The 17,985-nt window shown below is 40.9% G+C and overlaps 1 protein-coding gene across 1 annotated transcript in view; it reads left to right on the top strand.

Annotated features, from left to right (window-relative positions):
- p3h2 (prolyl 3-hydroxylase 2) overlaps positions 1-17,985 on the top strand; it is a 75,704-nt gene that overhangs the window by 43,687 nt on the left and 14,032 nt on the right. Inside the window, exons 2-4 of the mRNA XM_074635252.1 lie at positions 7,313-7,465; positions 9,547-9,736; positions 15,951-16,082. Coding sequence (XP_074491353.1) covers positions 7,313-7,465; positions 9,547-9,736; positions 15,951-16,082 — 475 coding nt within the window. The remainder of the gene's footprint in view (positions 1-7,312; positions 7,466-9,546; positions 9,737-15,950; positions 16,083-17,985) is intronic.

Genomic DNA, 17,985 nt, shown 5'->3' on the forward strand with positions numbered 1-17,985 from the left:
ACATCAAGAGTGCTTCTCTCAGAGTGGCAGGGCGGTCCAGCAGCTCTTAACACAGGCTGCTGTTTAGAGAGGAGGGCAAACTGAGGGCTCAGACTGAGTGGTAGTTATTCACCTCCACAGGTGCTCCTTTGAAATTCATGTGAGAGGAAAAATGTACTCATGTGGTACAAGATGTACACGTCTGTGATGTGTTCAAGGGTTTGCTTTTAGTGGCAGAGTTTTAGTGTCGCCGTGATTTTAAAATCTCGTCCAGTTTAATGTCAGAATCATAGACTGTATATAAAGATAGACGACGCGTCTCAGTTTCCTCCCACTGTACAAAAGTGAAGCCAAAATATCCTGGACACAGGAGCTGCCATATTGAGATTTTGACGTCATTTGGAGTCTGCACAGTACTGATTGGGTGGCTGGAGCCGTGGTATCAAGGTCCCGCCCACACACCCAGTCAGCCAATCACAAGCCGAGCACGGCTGCAGCTTGCTAGCGTGAGCCACCTAACTGCTGCTTTAGAACCACGGTAGCGGTTTGGCTACAAAGACACAACTAACCATAATATCTCTATAACCACATTCATGATCATATTGACACATGTTCTATGACACAGACTCATGACAGTTATGAAAAGTTAGATCTCCTCTCTTGTACAATTCCCAAGCTTTCGGCTGCGGTTACTTCACTCAGAGCAGCTGTCAATCATGACGTCTCACCCCCTTTTTATAGCATCAAATAACTAATTAAAACCAAACTTATGAGAAAAATTAACGCTTAAAACAAACACCAGCGTGAACAACTACCTGAAATCATAGAAACCGTCTTTGGGAAAAATGTATTTGAGGTGTACTTTGACTTTTTAGTTTGGCCCATGTCCCATCCGCTAACATGGAGGGGGCGGGATTTATGACCTATAGTGCAGCCAGCCACCAGGGGGTCGATCGACATGTTTTGGCTTCACTTTTGGGGAGCTGTCATGTCGTCCACTTTTATATACAGTCTATGGTCAGAATTCACTGATAGAGTTCAGATCAAATATTTCTATTGTGTAGTTCTACTTCAATAACATTGACTTGCAAGTTGAAAAACAATTGAACAAATATATTGATTTCATCCATTCCTTTCACTCCTATGGAGAGAAGTAGCACAATGGTTAAGGTTTACACAGAAGACAACTTTCTTGTCTCCTCTGAGGCAGACACAGGAGAGACAGTCCTTTTGATTTACCCATACACTGCTGTTTCTAGGCTGTATTGTTTTCCATTACACCATTCAGTATAACGGTAATCTCACTTTAAACCCATGATTGATTTCTGCTCCGTCATCCTGAGGGGCTGGCTGTTGCAACCCTTCACTCTGCTCTGGTTGATATATGAGCATGTGTTTTCAATTCACAATCTCTTGGACTGTTTGGGGTTTTTTGACAGTTTGATACAGCACTCAGACTCCCAGAAATCCTCCATGTTGAATTATCTGTCTCCATTAAGTAGAAGTGACCATCTTGTATGTGTGAACTCAGGTGCTGTTAAGAAATATGATTGTAAATCCATTATCACCCATGTGTGAGCCATGCACTGAAACACACACTGGATCTGGTCTTTTTTGTTCCAGATAACTCCTGAACAGGATTTCTTTTTACATGTCAAGTGGAAATTTACGGTTTAGGTCATCGTATGTTTTTTTTAATGTTAGCCGTGGCTAGGAAAACCCCATAATAGAAGAGGAAAAATACAACGAGTCTCCCATGTTCAAGGCTTCCCCAGGTTTTGAGATGTCTATTCTCGGGACAGTGTATCTGGCAGTGGCCGACCACAGCTGTGTTTGTGCTGGGATGGTGTACTGGAGTAATTCCCCTCTTCCTCCAGTTGACCTTCTGGCCTGAGCCAGGTTGTCCCCGAGGGGCTGAGGAGGTGGAGGCAGGTGAGTGCAGGTATGTGGCTGCAGAATAATATAGGGCTTTTCCTTTAGTACTTTTTGCCGTGCTGAGTCAAATCGTGCCCGCTGATTTGTGTTTCTATTATCAGTTTTAGCGCGCAGAGCCGAGCTGTGCTTAAAATTGACTTTCTCCAGAGTCGGGCCAAGGTGCGCCCAACCCACCTGATGTGGTGATGTCTCGCCAGCCGCGGCCAACCTGTGGTGATCTTCCTTCTCTCCCTTAAACAAGCCTTTGTTGCGAGACTCAACTCATGTCTGTGCAGGAGACCAGAGGTCGTTGTGTGTGTTCAGCTCTCAGTACTTTCGTAGCCTCTAACCAATTATCTGTGGTTTGAGGTTTAGTTTCTCTCCTGCGTCCCTGTTTGTGCTGTCAGATATCTGCTTTATTTTACTGTTTCACTTTCAGCTGTAGGCTGTAAGAGTTGTTGCTGATGATGAAAACCCAACAATCCTGATTTTGCTTTACCCCCACCCCCCCACCCCCCCACACACACACCCAGCAGCTGTGATAGTTGCTGTTTAGTCTCCAGGAGACTGGACTGAACATATCAGCAGATTATTATCAAATCCAGTAAAGCCAAGTCGTTAACAGTGTCTTTAAGGAGGATGTTCCTATCTCAATAACCTTGGGGTGCATTTTTAGGAATGCAGCAGATGAAAGCGCCGGGTTGTGTCTTTGAGGTTGCGCCATCAGTTAGAGGGAAAAACCCGCCCTCACATACACTAACACTGATTTCATCAGCGTTTAATGCATTCCATGTTTTATTGTGTGCTAAATTGTTGCAACTGGGTTTTTGGTTTACTCAGCTTTCCCCAATGTGCAGTCTATTATACTTTACTTGATTGTGATTTACATCTGCATATTTCATAAGAACTCAGTCAGCGAAGTGGTTTTAACTCGGTGCATTTACTTTTAAATGTGCATGTCAGTGCAGTTCTTCACGTTTTCTGTCATTGAATTCTTGCTATATGATGATGCACGAAAACATTGTATGAATGACATGGTAATGCACAAGGCTAAAGCATGTATAAGAACACTGTTCTTGCTTTTGGTGTGTCATTCGTACGCCATGTAGTCTGTCTAACTGCAATGTAAATGCATATGCTACGCTCAGAGCTAGTGACGTAGAATAAAAAGCGAGAAAGACGGCTTACTGGGTCCAACAAACATAGGGCTTTAAACCGGGAGGCCGTTTTGTAAGTTAGTGACGTTTGTGATGTGTTTTCCATACTTATGTTATGTTGTTTCCGGACGTAAGTGGTTTTGTTGCCTAAAGGCCCAGACACACCAAGCCGACATCAAAGAACTAGCGGCGATGAAGGCCAACTGCTACGTCGCCTCACGTCACCTTTGTCTTGGCCGACAAGTTGCATTCGAACACACTGCAAATACTACAGCAGATGGCCAGTTAGCACGTACGTTCTGCGCCTGCGTGAGGAAAAAAACTCTCCACACCAGCAGGTCATGGTAGTCTGTATTTGTCATTCAAATAGAAAAACCGGAAGGCCGAGGACAGCGGATATACAAGTCGTTGTTATGATGCGTACATGAAATAAAGCGGCGTTTGCAGTTATGAGAAGAGCCTTCTGTGTGCGCCCTCTTGACTTTACTCGTTGGTTTGCTTTCCTCACTTCCGTTTCTCTTGTTGTGTACTGATTCGTTGAAGCTGAACAGCCAATCAGATTGATTTCACTCACTGACGGGCTCCGCTGTCGATTCAACATGTTCCGACACGGACAGACTAGAGCCGACGGTGCGGGACACACCGCAAAAACCAGGCCGACAGACGCTCAGTGACGGCTTCAAACTGTCCGGTGTGTCAGGGCCTTAAACCTAAAGTGAGGTGACACCTACGTTTTTTGTTGCCCCCTGCTGATTCTGGACTTTCATATACGTGTGTCATATTCACGCCTCATTGAAGTAAAACGTGACACTGACAGGCTATCCTCTGGTGGACAGACGGGTCTAGTACACTCTTTGGTGTGATACCGGGTTGGACAAATTGAAGGCCTCAAAACCTGACAGCTGTTGTTGGTGTTTCAGAAAGCTGCATATTGATCTCCAATTAATAGCAGTTGTAGTTGCACTGGAAATCTAGCAGCATGGCACCACATTTACTGTGTAGGGCCGGTAGTCCATGTGAATAAGACAAATGACACCACAAAGCAACATGGAACAGCAAAACCCACTGCAAGTATTTAATGAGAATCAGGAGGGATCTGCCCTGTTGTTTGGATTCGATGAATCATTCACAGGACAAATGTTATACCCTTATTTGTCAAGTAAACTTATTTTTATCTGAACTCTGGCCTGGCTCTTATTAGAGTCATTCTTCAGCTGTCACATACAGTATTTCATAAAAATACTGCAATGCACATGACTGCACAAGAAGCCATAACAGACCTTAGTCGTCAAGCTGTGTCTCCCAGTGGCTTCAGCCAGGTGATCTGACCAGGAATGCCACCTCAACTCTTTCTCTTTGGCCTTTTACGGGAAACCATGTGTGTCCAGCTGGGCTTTTCTCTCTCCTGCCTCTTCTGCTACCACATGAAAGAGACCCAATTGTGTGTCAGGGGAGTCATTCTTCACGAAGAAGTGGGTTGTTTGTGGGAGCAAAAGGAATTCTGCTTCTTCTGTCAGATCAGTTTTATGATGTATTGTGTAGACTTTGTGGGAACACAAAGCGCTTTGTTTTTGTATCTACGTGGGACTGTGTGCATTCAGCCGTGTGCAGAAAAGGTCATTATACTCTTGAACTACATAGTTCTCAAATCTTGTATAAATGTGGGAATTCCCGAGCTTTATCTTGTTAATACGCCCCAGGAAGACAAAGCACTAAGGCTTTTCATAACAACAAATGTCTTTCCTGGCAAACAGCGCTGAGTGGCAAAACAGAGGGCTGAGTGTGTTGAGAAGCTCTCAGCCAGTTTGTGTTTTGGCAGCCGTTCCAGTCTGACCTTCTCAGCTGTGAAACACTGGGATCTGCTTTACATTCACACCTGTTGGGAACAAGAAGGATTTAAACAAATGCAGTCAGGAGGTGTCTCTGAGATACTGTGACTGAGATAATGTTGCTGATATAAGAGGTCAAGCTCTGTCTCTGACCATGTCTACTTCCACCTCTCTGTATCTGTCTTTTATTTCCTCTGCATGTCATCCTCCTTCTGTTTCCTGCTTCCTCACGTTTCACCCAGTTCTAGGGCTGCAACTGACAATTATTTTGACAGCTTTGGTTTTGAAATGCTCACTATTTTTGAGGTCTCAAGGTTGGCAAGTATGGTCCTGTATGCTGTAGAGAATGAATGGAAAAAGGAGAGCAGATTGAGAGCAGCAAAGGTCACAGGGGCAGCACTCAACTGTTTTTCTCTTGAGTGTCTGTGTTGAGTTCATGGACCTGTGCGGTGGAGGTCTTTTGTATAGAGCGACCCATGTTGAGGCTTGAGCATGATTAGGATCTTATCTGATAAGGACCAGGCATGTTCTGATGGTCGACTTCTTCTGAAATGACGTGTTTTTACGAGATAAAAGAGCATCTTAAAGCTACAAGAAACCAGCACCAGACATCTGGGATCTCTGCGCTGAGCTGGCTGGTATTACACGACCGTTGTGTAATACCAGACAGACAGTAGAGGTTTACATACCTCAGATATTAAAGGAACGCTGTGGTCATGGTGGGAAGGGGAGTATAACTTCTATTCACGTATATGTGGTAATATGTTAGTTTTGTTAGATTATTTGTTTTGAAATATATCTGGAACTGGAAATATATTTTTAGTGTGCTGTTGACAACATCAACTAAAAATATGATTTCCTGTCTTATATGCAGACAAATTCTGACAAATGGACATCCGATCTAGAGCTGAAACTATTAGTCAATTAATCAATGAGTCTATCAAAAGAAAATGAATCAACTATTTTATTATTATTACATTATTCATTAATTCCAATTATAAACTGAATATCGTTGGGGTTTTTGGACATTTGAAGACGTCTGCACTATTTTCTGACATTTTATAAACTGAATGAATAATACATTAATTGAGAAAATAATTGGCAGATTAATCAATCATTCTTTAAAAACATAGTAAGGTACCTTTTTAGTATGATGTTATATTAATTTGGACATATTAAGCTCCTATTTGCTTCTTGTCTGTCACTGCTAGGGCTGCAACTAAAGATTATTTTCATTGTCGATTAATCTGTTGATTATTTTCTTGATTAATCGATTAGTTGTTTGGTCTATAAAATGTCAGAAAATGGTGAAAAATGTTGATCAATGTTTCCCAAAGCCCAAGATGACGTCCTGACATGTCTTGTTTTGTCCACAAGTCAAAGATATTCAGTTTACTGTCATAGAGGAGTAAAGAAACCAGAAAATATTCACATTTAGGAAGCTGGAATCAAAGAATTTTGACTTTTTTTTTTCTTAAAAAAATTACTCAAACCGATAAATAAATAAACCGTTTTGATTTGTGCAAAACATTAAAAATCGCATGAAATCCCATGCACGATGGCGTACATCAACTTTGGTATATGAAACATATTCTAAAGTCATTTGTAAAATGGACTTTTACTGTTTGGATTAGTTTATCAGCCAACCAGCTGCTGTCTTTCATCCCTTTTATCCGCAAGTCTGCTCAGCATCACTATCGCTCACAAACACACATCAACACACACTTCCTCACCACTCAGTGTTTCTCTTATCTCGCCCGCAGCAGCAAACTGTCTCTTTTCTCTTGTGTTTATGTGAGCTACATTTCTTAGGATGGAGGATATTTTGTTGTAATACTCCCAACATCCATCAAGATCATATGCTTTGAGTGCACAGACCTCATCCATCATATTAGCTGTATTAGTAATAATGACGGCTCTCTCTAATGACAGGATGTGGATGGGAACAGTGCGTCCCTGTAAATCTGCTCAGTTCTTCTTTTTTGTGCTGAGTCAAATTCAGAAATATTACTTATTTCTAGTGGATTTAAAATTACTTGCCAAGAATTGATTCACAGGAAACGCTTGAATGCACCCTCGTATTTTGGCGAGTAGTCTGTTCTTCCTGCAGGAACGACTTCAGAAGAACATCTGTCTGTTTTTCCTTATTTTCTAAAAGCAGTTAAACTTATAACGACTCAATTTCTGTTTAAATGTTTAAAATCTATTTACACGTAATTTAAAACTTGTGAAAGATTTAACAGAAAAAACATGCTTTCTTATGTTGGTAGACTTCAGCAGATACCGAGCAAACAACTTCTCGCAGTTACAAACTGACCTTTGTCAACCACACAGTTGGATTTGTGTCATCACAGTTTTTTTTAAGTCTGTTCTGTTATTATTATTAATTTAATAACATCTCTCTTTCCTTCTCTCTCTTTCTTCTCTCTGTAGTTGAAGCAGCCTGACAAGGCAGCGGCGGCGGCTCACACCTATTTCGAGGCCAACCCAGAACATGTTGAGATGGGTCAGAACCTGGAGCAGTACAAAGACCTGCAGGGCGTGGAGGAGGACCACTTTGTGGACCGAGAAGCCCGGCCTCACCAGGTAAGCCAGGATATACTGTAGATACGTGTTAACTTTTTGGTTATTTTTCACTTAGTTTTGTCTCTTTCCATGCTTTTTCCATGCCTCTTACCTATTGACACTCTCACCATAGTTGCCAACCCTTCCAATTTTCCTGGGAGATGCACGTTTTTCATTGCCCTCTCCCAGTTTCCTCCCGGGGTCAAAATCCTCCTGTATTTCTCCGGATTTATGGCAAATTTTCACACTTTACCTATTAATGTACAGCGTGTATAAGCTCTACTGTTTCCACCCGGATGACAACAGAGCTACACCAAATGTCGTTTCCCGCGGAAGAGAGCAGTCTATGTTTGCGACACAGCGAGTTCGAGCAGCGATCGGCTACGCTCGCCACTGGGTTCAGCGCCCAAAGTTGGGTTTTGCTCGACGTAGCGGAAAGCCGGCGATGCGCAAGCCATTAGAAATGACGGGTTTAAGAGCACAGTGGTGCAGTGGTTGCATTGTGTCTGAAAGGGAATTCAGTGAGTGAGAGACGGAGAGAGCTAACTGAAAGAAATCCTCAAGCAGGGGCAAAAAATTTATAAAAACTGATGAATATTAATTTACGCTATTGATTCACACGCCAATGTTACGCCAGAGGGGCGAATTATTCAGTTTTCTTTCTTGAGAATTAAGGATAAAATTAAAAGTTTGCTGTTACGGTGTACTTATTATTTTGCTATTTTCATTGTTTTAAAGTCACCAGAATGCAGGGAACAAAGTCCCTTAAACTCAAATTTGTCCTGAAATCCTCCCTATTTTTAAGGTCTCAAGGTTGGCAAGTATGGCTCTTACCTGAGCGTGTTTCCAATCATCTGTGTGACCTGTTGCCATCTTTTTTCAATCCTGGCCAAAATGTCTGGCTACTTTTTCCACTTTACGTCTTTCCTAAAGGGAAATGTCCTGCTGTTGTCACTGTATGAAGGGGCCTTTATGTTAATGGAGTTTAATGACTGGAAACTCATTTAGTGCTGGTTGTGGTAAAGCGTTTTGGATCCTTCATGCTCATTTCACTCTCTACCCGTCTATTCTCTCTTTATCTTCAAGTCAAACTCATATGAGCTCCAAAAGCACCTTCTGAAGCTACACACACAGTACAAGTCTAACTACTTTAATTTACAGTGGTGAAAGAAGTACTCAGATCATTTACTTAAGTAAAAGTAGCAATTCTACAGTGAAAAAACGAATCTGTTACAAGTAAAAATCTGCATTTAAAATCATACTTTGGTAAAGGTTAAAAAATTGTATCATCAAAATATACTTAAAGTAATAAAAGTACACATTATGCAGAATGAATCATTTCAGATTACTAGATCATAATTATTGATGCATTAATGTGTTCATCACTTACTAATGTTGCAGCTGGTAAAGGTGGAACTAATTTGAATTATTTTACATGCTGCTGGGTAACTTGATCTATAATAATATATCATAATTTATTGGCTGAATTATATGTTTTGTTTCTTAGTCTTAGTAGTAACTTAAGTTGTCAAATACATGTAGTAAAAAGTAAGTAAAGTGCAATATTTCCCTCTGTAATGTAATGGTGTTGTAGTATAAAGTAGCATTAAATGGACTCAAGTCAAGTGAGTAAGTACAGTACTTAAGTAAATATCATTCATACCAACTGTATATCAACTAAACTTTAAAACAGGACTGATAATTAGTTAGAAAGTTATTGTGTGTCTGTGACTTCCCTTTACTTTCCTGTCCAAAGCAACTGTCCTATGGGAACCATAGAGTCATGTATATTACATCTTATTTTAAATGTCTTCATAAAGAAGTGACAGTGGGAATCCTCTTTGGCACCCACCCAGCTCTTCGTCTGTTTAGTCCAAACAAACGATAATTTCTGCTGCTGCAGGAAACTTAATGTGCACCAGAGGACTCGTAAATAAAAACTTGTATGAACAACAAACATTTGCTTTTATAAAACTGTCAAAAATAAATAAATACCTCATTACAGCAGCATATCATAAAGAGCTGTGCTGAACACCGGAGGTTGTAAATACTCATCCCATCCTTCCTAACTCCCATGATCCTCCGTCTCTCCTCTGTCACAGCACTCCTTCGCAGCAGCAGTGAGGCTGTACGATGAAGGCGACCACGAAGGAGCCATCGCTCTGTTCGAGGCGGCTCTGGTGGAGTACTATAAAGCGGATTCGGAGTGCCGGGCCCTGTGTCAGTGGCCGCAGAGGTTTGAGGGCCACGACCATCTCCGCTACCGTTACAGCCTGCACGAGCTTGTATCAGGTAAGAGACGACATTTGAACAGGTTTACATGCATCTATCCTCAAGTAGCACAAAACGTGTCCCTGAGTTGCATATTTACAATTCTACAATTCATATTTAATGCAAATAACCAGGGTAATAATAAGGCAATATATATTGTAGGGCTGGGCGATAATTCAATATGATAATTTATCGTCTTTCAATGGATTCATATTGCGATGAAATTATATATGGATACAACAATTATGTTGTCTAAATTTATAATAATAACAAGCAAATACTAACTTATATTTCTCAGACAATCTGATCTGAAATATTTTGAGGGAACATTGTGGTTTTGTTTACATTATCACTCAGTTCAATGCAATAAGCAAATGTGTATATATGGAAATATTTTTTTTTCTTTATAATTTCACTTGAAACAATGATGTTCATTTTGCGCTAAAATTTCATTTGAGAATACTAAAATAGCTCTTACCATGTGGTTATTTCATATAGAGTTTTTATTTATTGAAATACCAGAAAACATGCTATATCATGATATATATTGTTATCGAGATATGAAATGACCTATATCATCATGATAGATTTTGACCGTATCGTCCAGCCTTAATATATTGCATTAAAATCCCAGCGTAAACATGTGTGCATTAACATTATGTTGATTTTGAATATGATTTGTTGGTGCAATCAGCTGTATTTATTCTTAAAATGACAAAATAATGAAACTGTAAGTTTCTAATTAGAACCAGAGTTTTCTTGTTTAGGTTGTGGTTTAAATTATTTACATCCTCTTTGTGTTGCATCATTACAACATGTAGATGTTGATATGACAGCTAGCACCATAAACTGTAAGGTGATATCTGACATTGGTTCAAGCTGTTTCCGTATGATTTTTACTGTAGCAAAATCGGGTGGCACCCTCCAGGTCTGACAAGTGAAGCCAATACAGAAGTACCTTAAACTTGCTTTCTTTCTAATATCCAGCAGGGGGCGACTCCTCTGGTTGCAAAAAGAAGTCAGATTGTATAGAAGTCTATGAGAAAATGACTCTACTTCTCACTTGATTTATTACCTCAGTAAACATTGTAAACATGAGTTTATGGTCTCAATCGCTAGTTTCAAGTCTTCTTCAATACAACATGATGTTTATTTGGTAAATTATGGTCCCATTTAGAGTCAAATAGACCATAAAGCAGGGGATGCTTTAGGGCGTGGCTACCTTGTGATTGACAAGTTGCTACCACAGCGTTGTCCATTCTGGGAGTTGTCCGTGTTTTCGTCTTAAAACTTTAACCCTTTCACAGTGTGATTTCTATTCATGAAAGTTAATTATAACATTTTGGTCACCTAAAAATGTCTTATTCAGTGTTCGGCTATACTTAGCTTCACCCTCTGGTGTCACTTCTGGTTGCAGAAAAGCCAAGATGGCGACGCCTCAAAATGTAGACGGCAACGGACAAAATGCCGAACTCAAGGCTTCAAAACAACAGACCAATGGGTATCCTCAAGTAGTACAAAACATGTCCCTGAGTTCCATATGTAATATAAAATAACCAGGGTAATAATAAGGCAATATATATTATATTAAAATCCCAGCATAAACATGGACATGAGGTGGATTTTGCATATGATTTGTTGGTGTAATCAGCTGTGTTTATTCTTAGAAATGGCAAAATCAGAGAAATAATGAGTTTCTAATTAGAATCAGGTCTTTGTTGTTTAGGTTGTGGTTTCAATTATTTACACCCTCTTTGTATTGCATCACAACAACATGTTGATGTTGATATGACAGCTGGCACTAATTAAAAAGAAACGTGCAACAGTAATATGGCATCTGACATTAGAGCTGTTTCAGTATGATATAGTATATTGTGATATTTTATTGCTGGTATGAGCCGATGTCTAATTGACCACCTCCTGCATGTTGCAATGCATTGAAAGCTTGTGCGGATGTTCTCTGCAATTCTGAGAAACCCCGCCTCGTGTTGTCTGTTGATTTGAAAAATACCACTTTGTGTTCATTTTTAGACACACCGCCCTCTGACAGTGCTCTCCTGTCTTTAGTTGATTCTGACAGTCTCAGAGGTCCATTACAGTCTTTCAATGAAAGGAATGAGTGTTTAGTTGTGGAGCATTTTTATCAACGTATCGTGACTGTTCCACCAACACGTCTGACTGCGCTGCGTGGCCCTGAGCCCGAGCCGGGCTTTGTTGTGCTGACAGAGCCTGGGGTCGCTTAGACAAGGCCAAACAACAGCCTTCATGCTCACTAGGTGATCAAATCTCCCTGGCAGCGGTTTGGCACTGGATGGCGGTTGGCACTGGGTCAAAGGGCAGACGAGGGATAACAGCCATAAAAAATAGGGAGCTGTGTTTATGTGATCGTATTAAGATTTTGCATTGGAAATATAGACTGTTGGTGATTAAGATGCATATCATATACTGTAATATATATATACACATATACTCTCTATTGTCCACCTTTGGGGGGAAAAAAGGTCCCCAAAACACCACAAAAGACAAAAACAAGAAGTATAGACTTTTCGTTACAGTCAAGCTTCAAATTATTTTATCAATATTTGTTTTCAGCGGTTGCTAAGCTTTTCCTGGCACTCCACATGTTGAGGTACAGAGATTTATATGCCAGTGGTTTGGCTTGAACGTCTTGGAGATAAAAAGGTGTAAATAAACGTCTTAACTGCCAAGACTTCAGAGCAGATTCATATAATTCGAAGCAGAGCCAGTACAGTGTAATCTGAGGTAAAACAACCCAACACAAACAAGGGACACACATATCAGGTCCTCTACACAGATGTTGCGAGATTTTATCCCAGACTTCCTTCAGCTGTTCATTGTTGTTCATTGTTGTATGGTTTACCACAGCACTGAGCTCTTGGATTATTGAATTGGCTGGAAAACTGCATCCAGAAAAGGACGAGGCAGCTCGTATTGGGGTTTTATGGCTTTACTTAAAAATGTTATCTAAGACCACGTTACCCTTGGGAATCACTAAACCCTTCTTATGATGCCATTCAGACATGTTAAGAAGACATGATGTGGAAGACTCATGGCACATACCACAGCCTGCTGATCTAACTGACAAATCAATATATTGATTTTGGGAGTATTGAGCCTGCACTGTATGTTTTGACAAACTCTACACTAGAAAACATGCAGTATCCAGAGGAAAACTCTACACTAAATCAATACGTTATATTATTGTACGCAGTCTCTTAGAAATAAATCAAATGATAAAAAAATAACAACTGAATTGAAGATCGGTCCGAGCTCCAGTTAGTGCCGATGTGTTGAGTGATCCTCTGAGCTGAGCTGTTTTCAGTTACAGTCCTGGGATTTGGTTGACATGCTCTATTACCATCTTTGACAGTCCAGGAAAACAGCCTGAACCAAGGCCAGGATAGCAGCCTGAGTCCACCCACAACCCCCACTGACTCACTACAAGACTGTCTCTTCTTCTTCTCTGTCTCTCTTTTAAGAGGACCTATTATGCTTTTATGCTTTTTCCCTTTCGTTTAGTGTGCCATATAGTTTTTTTTGCATGTAAAAGTTCTGTAGAGATACAAAGTCCAAAGTCCACGCCAAAGGGAGTTACTCTCCCCCCACAGAAACACTGCTCCCGAACTGCCTGAAACACCTTGCTTGAAGTCCCGTCTTTTCTTTCCGTTACGTGGTGATGTCACCAAGTAACACATTTGCATAATACCTGCCTAGTGGCCAGTTTTTCTTGGCATCTTTTCTTAGAGGAACATTCTTGTATTTATTACAAATCGCAAATGTTCTTGTTGTGTTGAAGTCCAATTGAAAGTGTCGATTGTATGAATGGTTTCCAGTTTGGTGCACTCAGTTTCTGGTTATAGATATTTTTACAACAATATGGCCATCTGGAATGAAGCCAAGTGGTGTGAAAATGGTCAGCAAACGCTGCCTTGTATCATGACAACGGCTTGTATATCCACTGTCTTTGGTCTTCCGGTTTCCCTTTTTTGAATGACGAATACAGACTACCGCGACCTGTTGTTGTGGAGAGTTATTTCCTTTCACGCAGGCGGAGAACGAAAGTGGTAGTCGGCCGTTGGCTGTAGTCTTTGCGGTGTGTTCAAGTTCAACTTTCTGGCCAAGACACAGGCGACGTGAGGCGATGTGAGGCGATGTGATGCGACGCAACAGGCGGCCTTTGTCGCAGCTAATTCTTTGATGTTGGTTTGGTGTGTCTGGGCCTTTAAATTCTGGGTTTAAATTCAGGTTTTAGAGCTTCTTACTAACACCTGAACACACTACCTGGTAACCTTTTGCCATGCTCTCAGTTATAGCTCTCAACAGGGATTTAAGCCTAAATTTGACAAAGTTGGCAACTAATTGTTTACCGTTTTATTCATTTTGAGTAGCATGCAACTTAATACCCTAAGGAAATAAACCAAAGCCAATGTGTGCCTGTACGGATGGGGTATGGTTTGGAAAACTGCATCTCTCCCCGTCTCCATAGTTGTTTCCTCCCTCTCTCCCTGCTGCTCTCTGTGTCCTAAACACAACAAAGCAGCTCAACGACAGAGGTCACTATAAGACAGTTACAGCTCAACCCAGCAGACGCTGGTATTCATCAATTTGGCAGAACCAGAGAGGAGAGCCTCAGGGTTATTTCATCACCTTGAGTTAGTCATACAGTTTTAATGAACTCCATAAATAACAAACACTTCGCTCACCATTTTATGTGCTGTGTTATTGTTTTATCTTGTTCACAACATGGTGCGCAGCCAATAACTGTCTTCCTGCAGAGAATCAGACACGTTTGATGTGGAGAGATGTGTGTATCCACAGCAGATCATAATTACGTGATTACACTTTTATACACTCAAATCTACCTTGGTCAGTGGTGCTTTTGATGACACGAGTCAGGCCTTTCTCTCTGGAAACTGAGGCGGGTTTTGTGCAGTAGCCGCAGCTTAATTGCTGACTAGTGTGCTTTGTCTCAAATATGTACGGCCGGGTTGCATAAACACAGAAAAGACGGCTAATTAGTTTTGGCCGCGCTTTGTTTTACTTACAATCAGGGGATTATTTTCCATAGCACCACTCTAGTGCAGTCTGTGATTATGGCGTTTATTTGTGTTGTACGTATGTATTTTCTTGAGAGTAATATAATCCGTTATGTGAGTTTAATAAAAGAGAAAGTATTTCACAGGAGGACTTCCTCCCGTAGTGGTTTTAGAAACTGCGTACCCTTTACAAGCCTGCTTTTTTCTGGCCTAAAACATTTCATATCTCTGCTCCTCTGAGACTTGCGAAGAGATCGAAACAGACCACAACTCTGTTGTCGGAGGGTGAGGAAAGTAGCGTTGCAGCTGCTCAGGAGTGACCTCACTGTACATTCACGCTCACCAAACACACACATAAGCATGCTATCATCCACTCTGATGACTCTTCTCTCGGGGCTCGACATAAGGAAATGATATGTAGCGCCTTGTGAAATCTGTAGTCCCTCAGGTGGTAATGAATCCTGTTGTTTGTCGACCCCTAAGGGAACATTTAGCTGATCTGCTTCGAAGCGACAGGCAACAACATGATGTTGGACATGCTGTTATTTGATTTGATACAGCTCATTAAGGCAAACTCATTCCAATGTTTTCCCCACAACAAAAAAAACAACACTTCACCAAAACTGGACAACAGGGAACAAAAGATGCAACTGATGCACTTTAAGAGCAACTTTCAGCATCTGTTTTATACATAGTTCTTATTATTTTCAGCATAGGGACACATGATGATGTTCAGTGGAGATCTATATAGTATAGCCTAGTGGTTCCCAACCTTTTTTCCTTAAGGGACCCCTTTTCTATCATTGAGTAAACTGACGACCCCTGACTAAGTGACATATTTTATTGATATTTCATATTATATTCAATGCATAACAATAACAGTACAGAACAACTGATAAACTAAACAATTAACCCAAATAGTGAACGCAATAACTGCAGGAAGTTTGTGTAAAACAGGAGATTTGGATGAATTTTGAGCAGATTATTTCCTGTGAATATTACATCAGAGATGAGTTTTCTGGTTATTTTTACGAACTTTTAATAATTCTATGTCTGCATCCAGCCCCTAAACCAACGCTCAATGAAATAAGAAGCTAAATGACACATTTAAGAAGCAGCTTACTATCTCAAAGGGAAGTTGATGATCTGAAAACTGATGTGAAACCATTTTGTTGCAGATCACTTCACTCAGGTGCTGCACTGTGAACACGAGTGTGTTCGAGACCTCGCCACCCGGCCAGGCCGCCTCTCGCCCATGGAGAACTACCTGCCTCTGCACTACGACTACCTGCAGTTTGCCTACTTCCACGGTAAGTTGTTCAAGGAATGTAACGATTTATTCAGACCTTTTAGTGGATATGCTGATTTCACTTTGAATCATTTTTTTCTGATAGAAAAAAAAACCATTGTGTAGCACAGGGAGCAAATCTGTTCTCAAACATGACTTCTATCAGACTGTAATTATGAACAAAGAAGATGGACACACCCACAGGTCACACAGGTGCCGACAGGTTGAGCCAACAGTTAGCCGCACCCTGTTTAGAGTTTCACATTGTTTCACAGGTTTATCTGGTGTGTGTTTGTGTGTCTGTCTGAGCAACTTTTATATGGGTGTATCCAGTCTGTCGGGGCTCTCGGGTGTTTGATTCTGTGTTTATGTGTGTGTATGTGTGTGTCAGTGTGTGTGAATGAATGGATGGGCTCAAGTCTCCTGTTGTTGTTGAAGTAGTGAATAACTCCTCTAGACAAGGGTGTTGGCACAACAACAAAGTGTAGTTGGGAAAGACAGTGTGCTGAGTAGCTGTGAGATCACCAGATTATACTTAATAACCCATAAGCATGTGGCTCTAATAAAGAAAAGTGGATCATTGGGTCTGTGCAAACACACTGAGAGCAGGTTTTGAGTCCTAACAGCCACTGATGTGTGTGTGTGTGTGTGTGTGTGTGTGTGTGTGTGTGTGTGTGTGTGTGTCTGTCGTCTTGTTCTTTAGTGTGTATCACTGCTCTCTTTTCCTGATATCAACCCCATTTATAATATTATCTATTGCTGGCATTTTTCTGCCATATCCATCCACTGTATTTGCCTTCTGCTTCTCTATATACAACTGTAGATTTTGTTTTGTTACTGGCAGTCCTTCTTTTCCACCAGTGCATTATTCACACGAGGGATTCACAGGAAACAATGCATGCATGTACTATGTGAGTTGCAGAGGATGAAAGCCAGTGCGGGTGTAATTTTATCGTAGATTCAGCTATACCACTTTGGACATCTTTTTTAGTCTTCTTTATTAACTCTGAGACCCGCGATCCAGACTGACTTTACTTTCTTTCAGAGGCTCTAGTAGGTTCAGTTTTCAGGCAAGAGTGAAGCTACGGATATCATATGAAACTAGGAAACCGAAGGAATCCATTGGTACCAATCATGTCATGTCATGTCATGTCATGTCATGTCATGTCATGTCATGTCATGTCATGTCATGTCATGTCATGTCATGTCATAGCTTGTCAGAAAGGAGGCTAAATAACGCTCCAAAGTTGGGCTACATTTTAGCAAGGAAAAACTGGCATGGCCATTTTCAAAGGGGTCCCCTGACCTCTGACCCCAAGATATGTGAATGAAAGTGGGGTTTATGGGTACCCACGAGTCTCCCCTTTACAGACATGCCCACTTTATAATAATCACATGCAGTTTGGGGCAAAAAACATGCAGTTTTTTTCATGCAGTATAAATGTGTTATTTTCGCCTATTCTAAAATTATGAAATTGAATATTTCTGCATATTAGGGTCCCTAAACAGTCTTGGAATTACATAAATTGGGTGTCACTGTAAAGCTGAAAATCTTGTGGATCCATGAGCCCAATTGTATTCATGTGTGATGATGTTAGTTCCCATAGTAGCCATTTCATTGTAGTGAGACAATTTTTTGAAATTTGACCTCACTGTATAAAATGACCTGTGGTGACCTCTAGGATAATCACAGACTCATGAAACTTTACAGCCAAACTAAAGACCTAGGGCATTCGGAGGATGGCTTTCCTAGGTAGATTGACAAATAAGGGGGTTTCTGAGCAGTGTCCAGATCAGAAGTGCTCGCCATCCAATCGCGGAAAAATGCAATTCTTGCAGAAATCTCCAAATGTCAAATGTTTTTGATACCAAATCACAGCATGGCTTTTTCTGTGGTGTTCCTCAACGTCTTGGTGTCTTATTGT

The sequence above is a fragment of the Sebastes fasciatus genome, chromosome 5 (assembly GCF_043250625.1).
Source record: "Sebastes fasciatus isolate fSebFas1 chromosome 5, fSebFas1.pri, whole genome shotgun sequence".
Classification (NCBI taxonomy): domain Eukaryota; kingdom Metazoa; phylum Chordata; class Actinopteri; order Perciformes; family Sebastidae; genus Sebastes; species Sebastes fasciatus.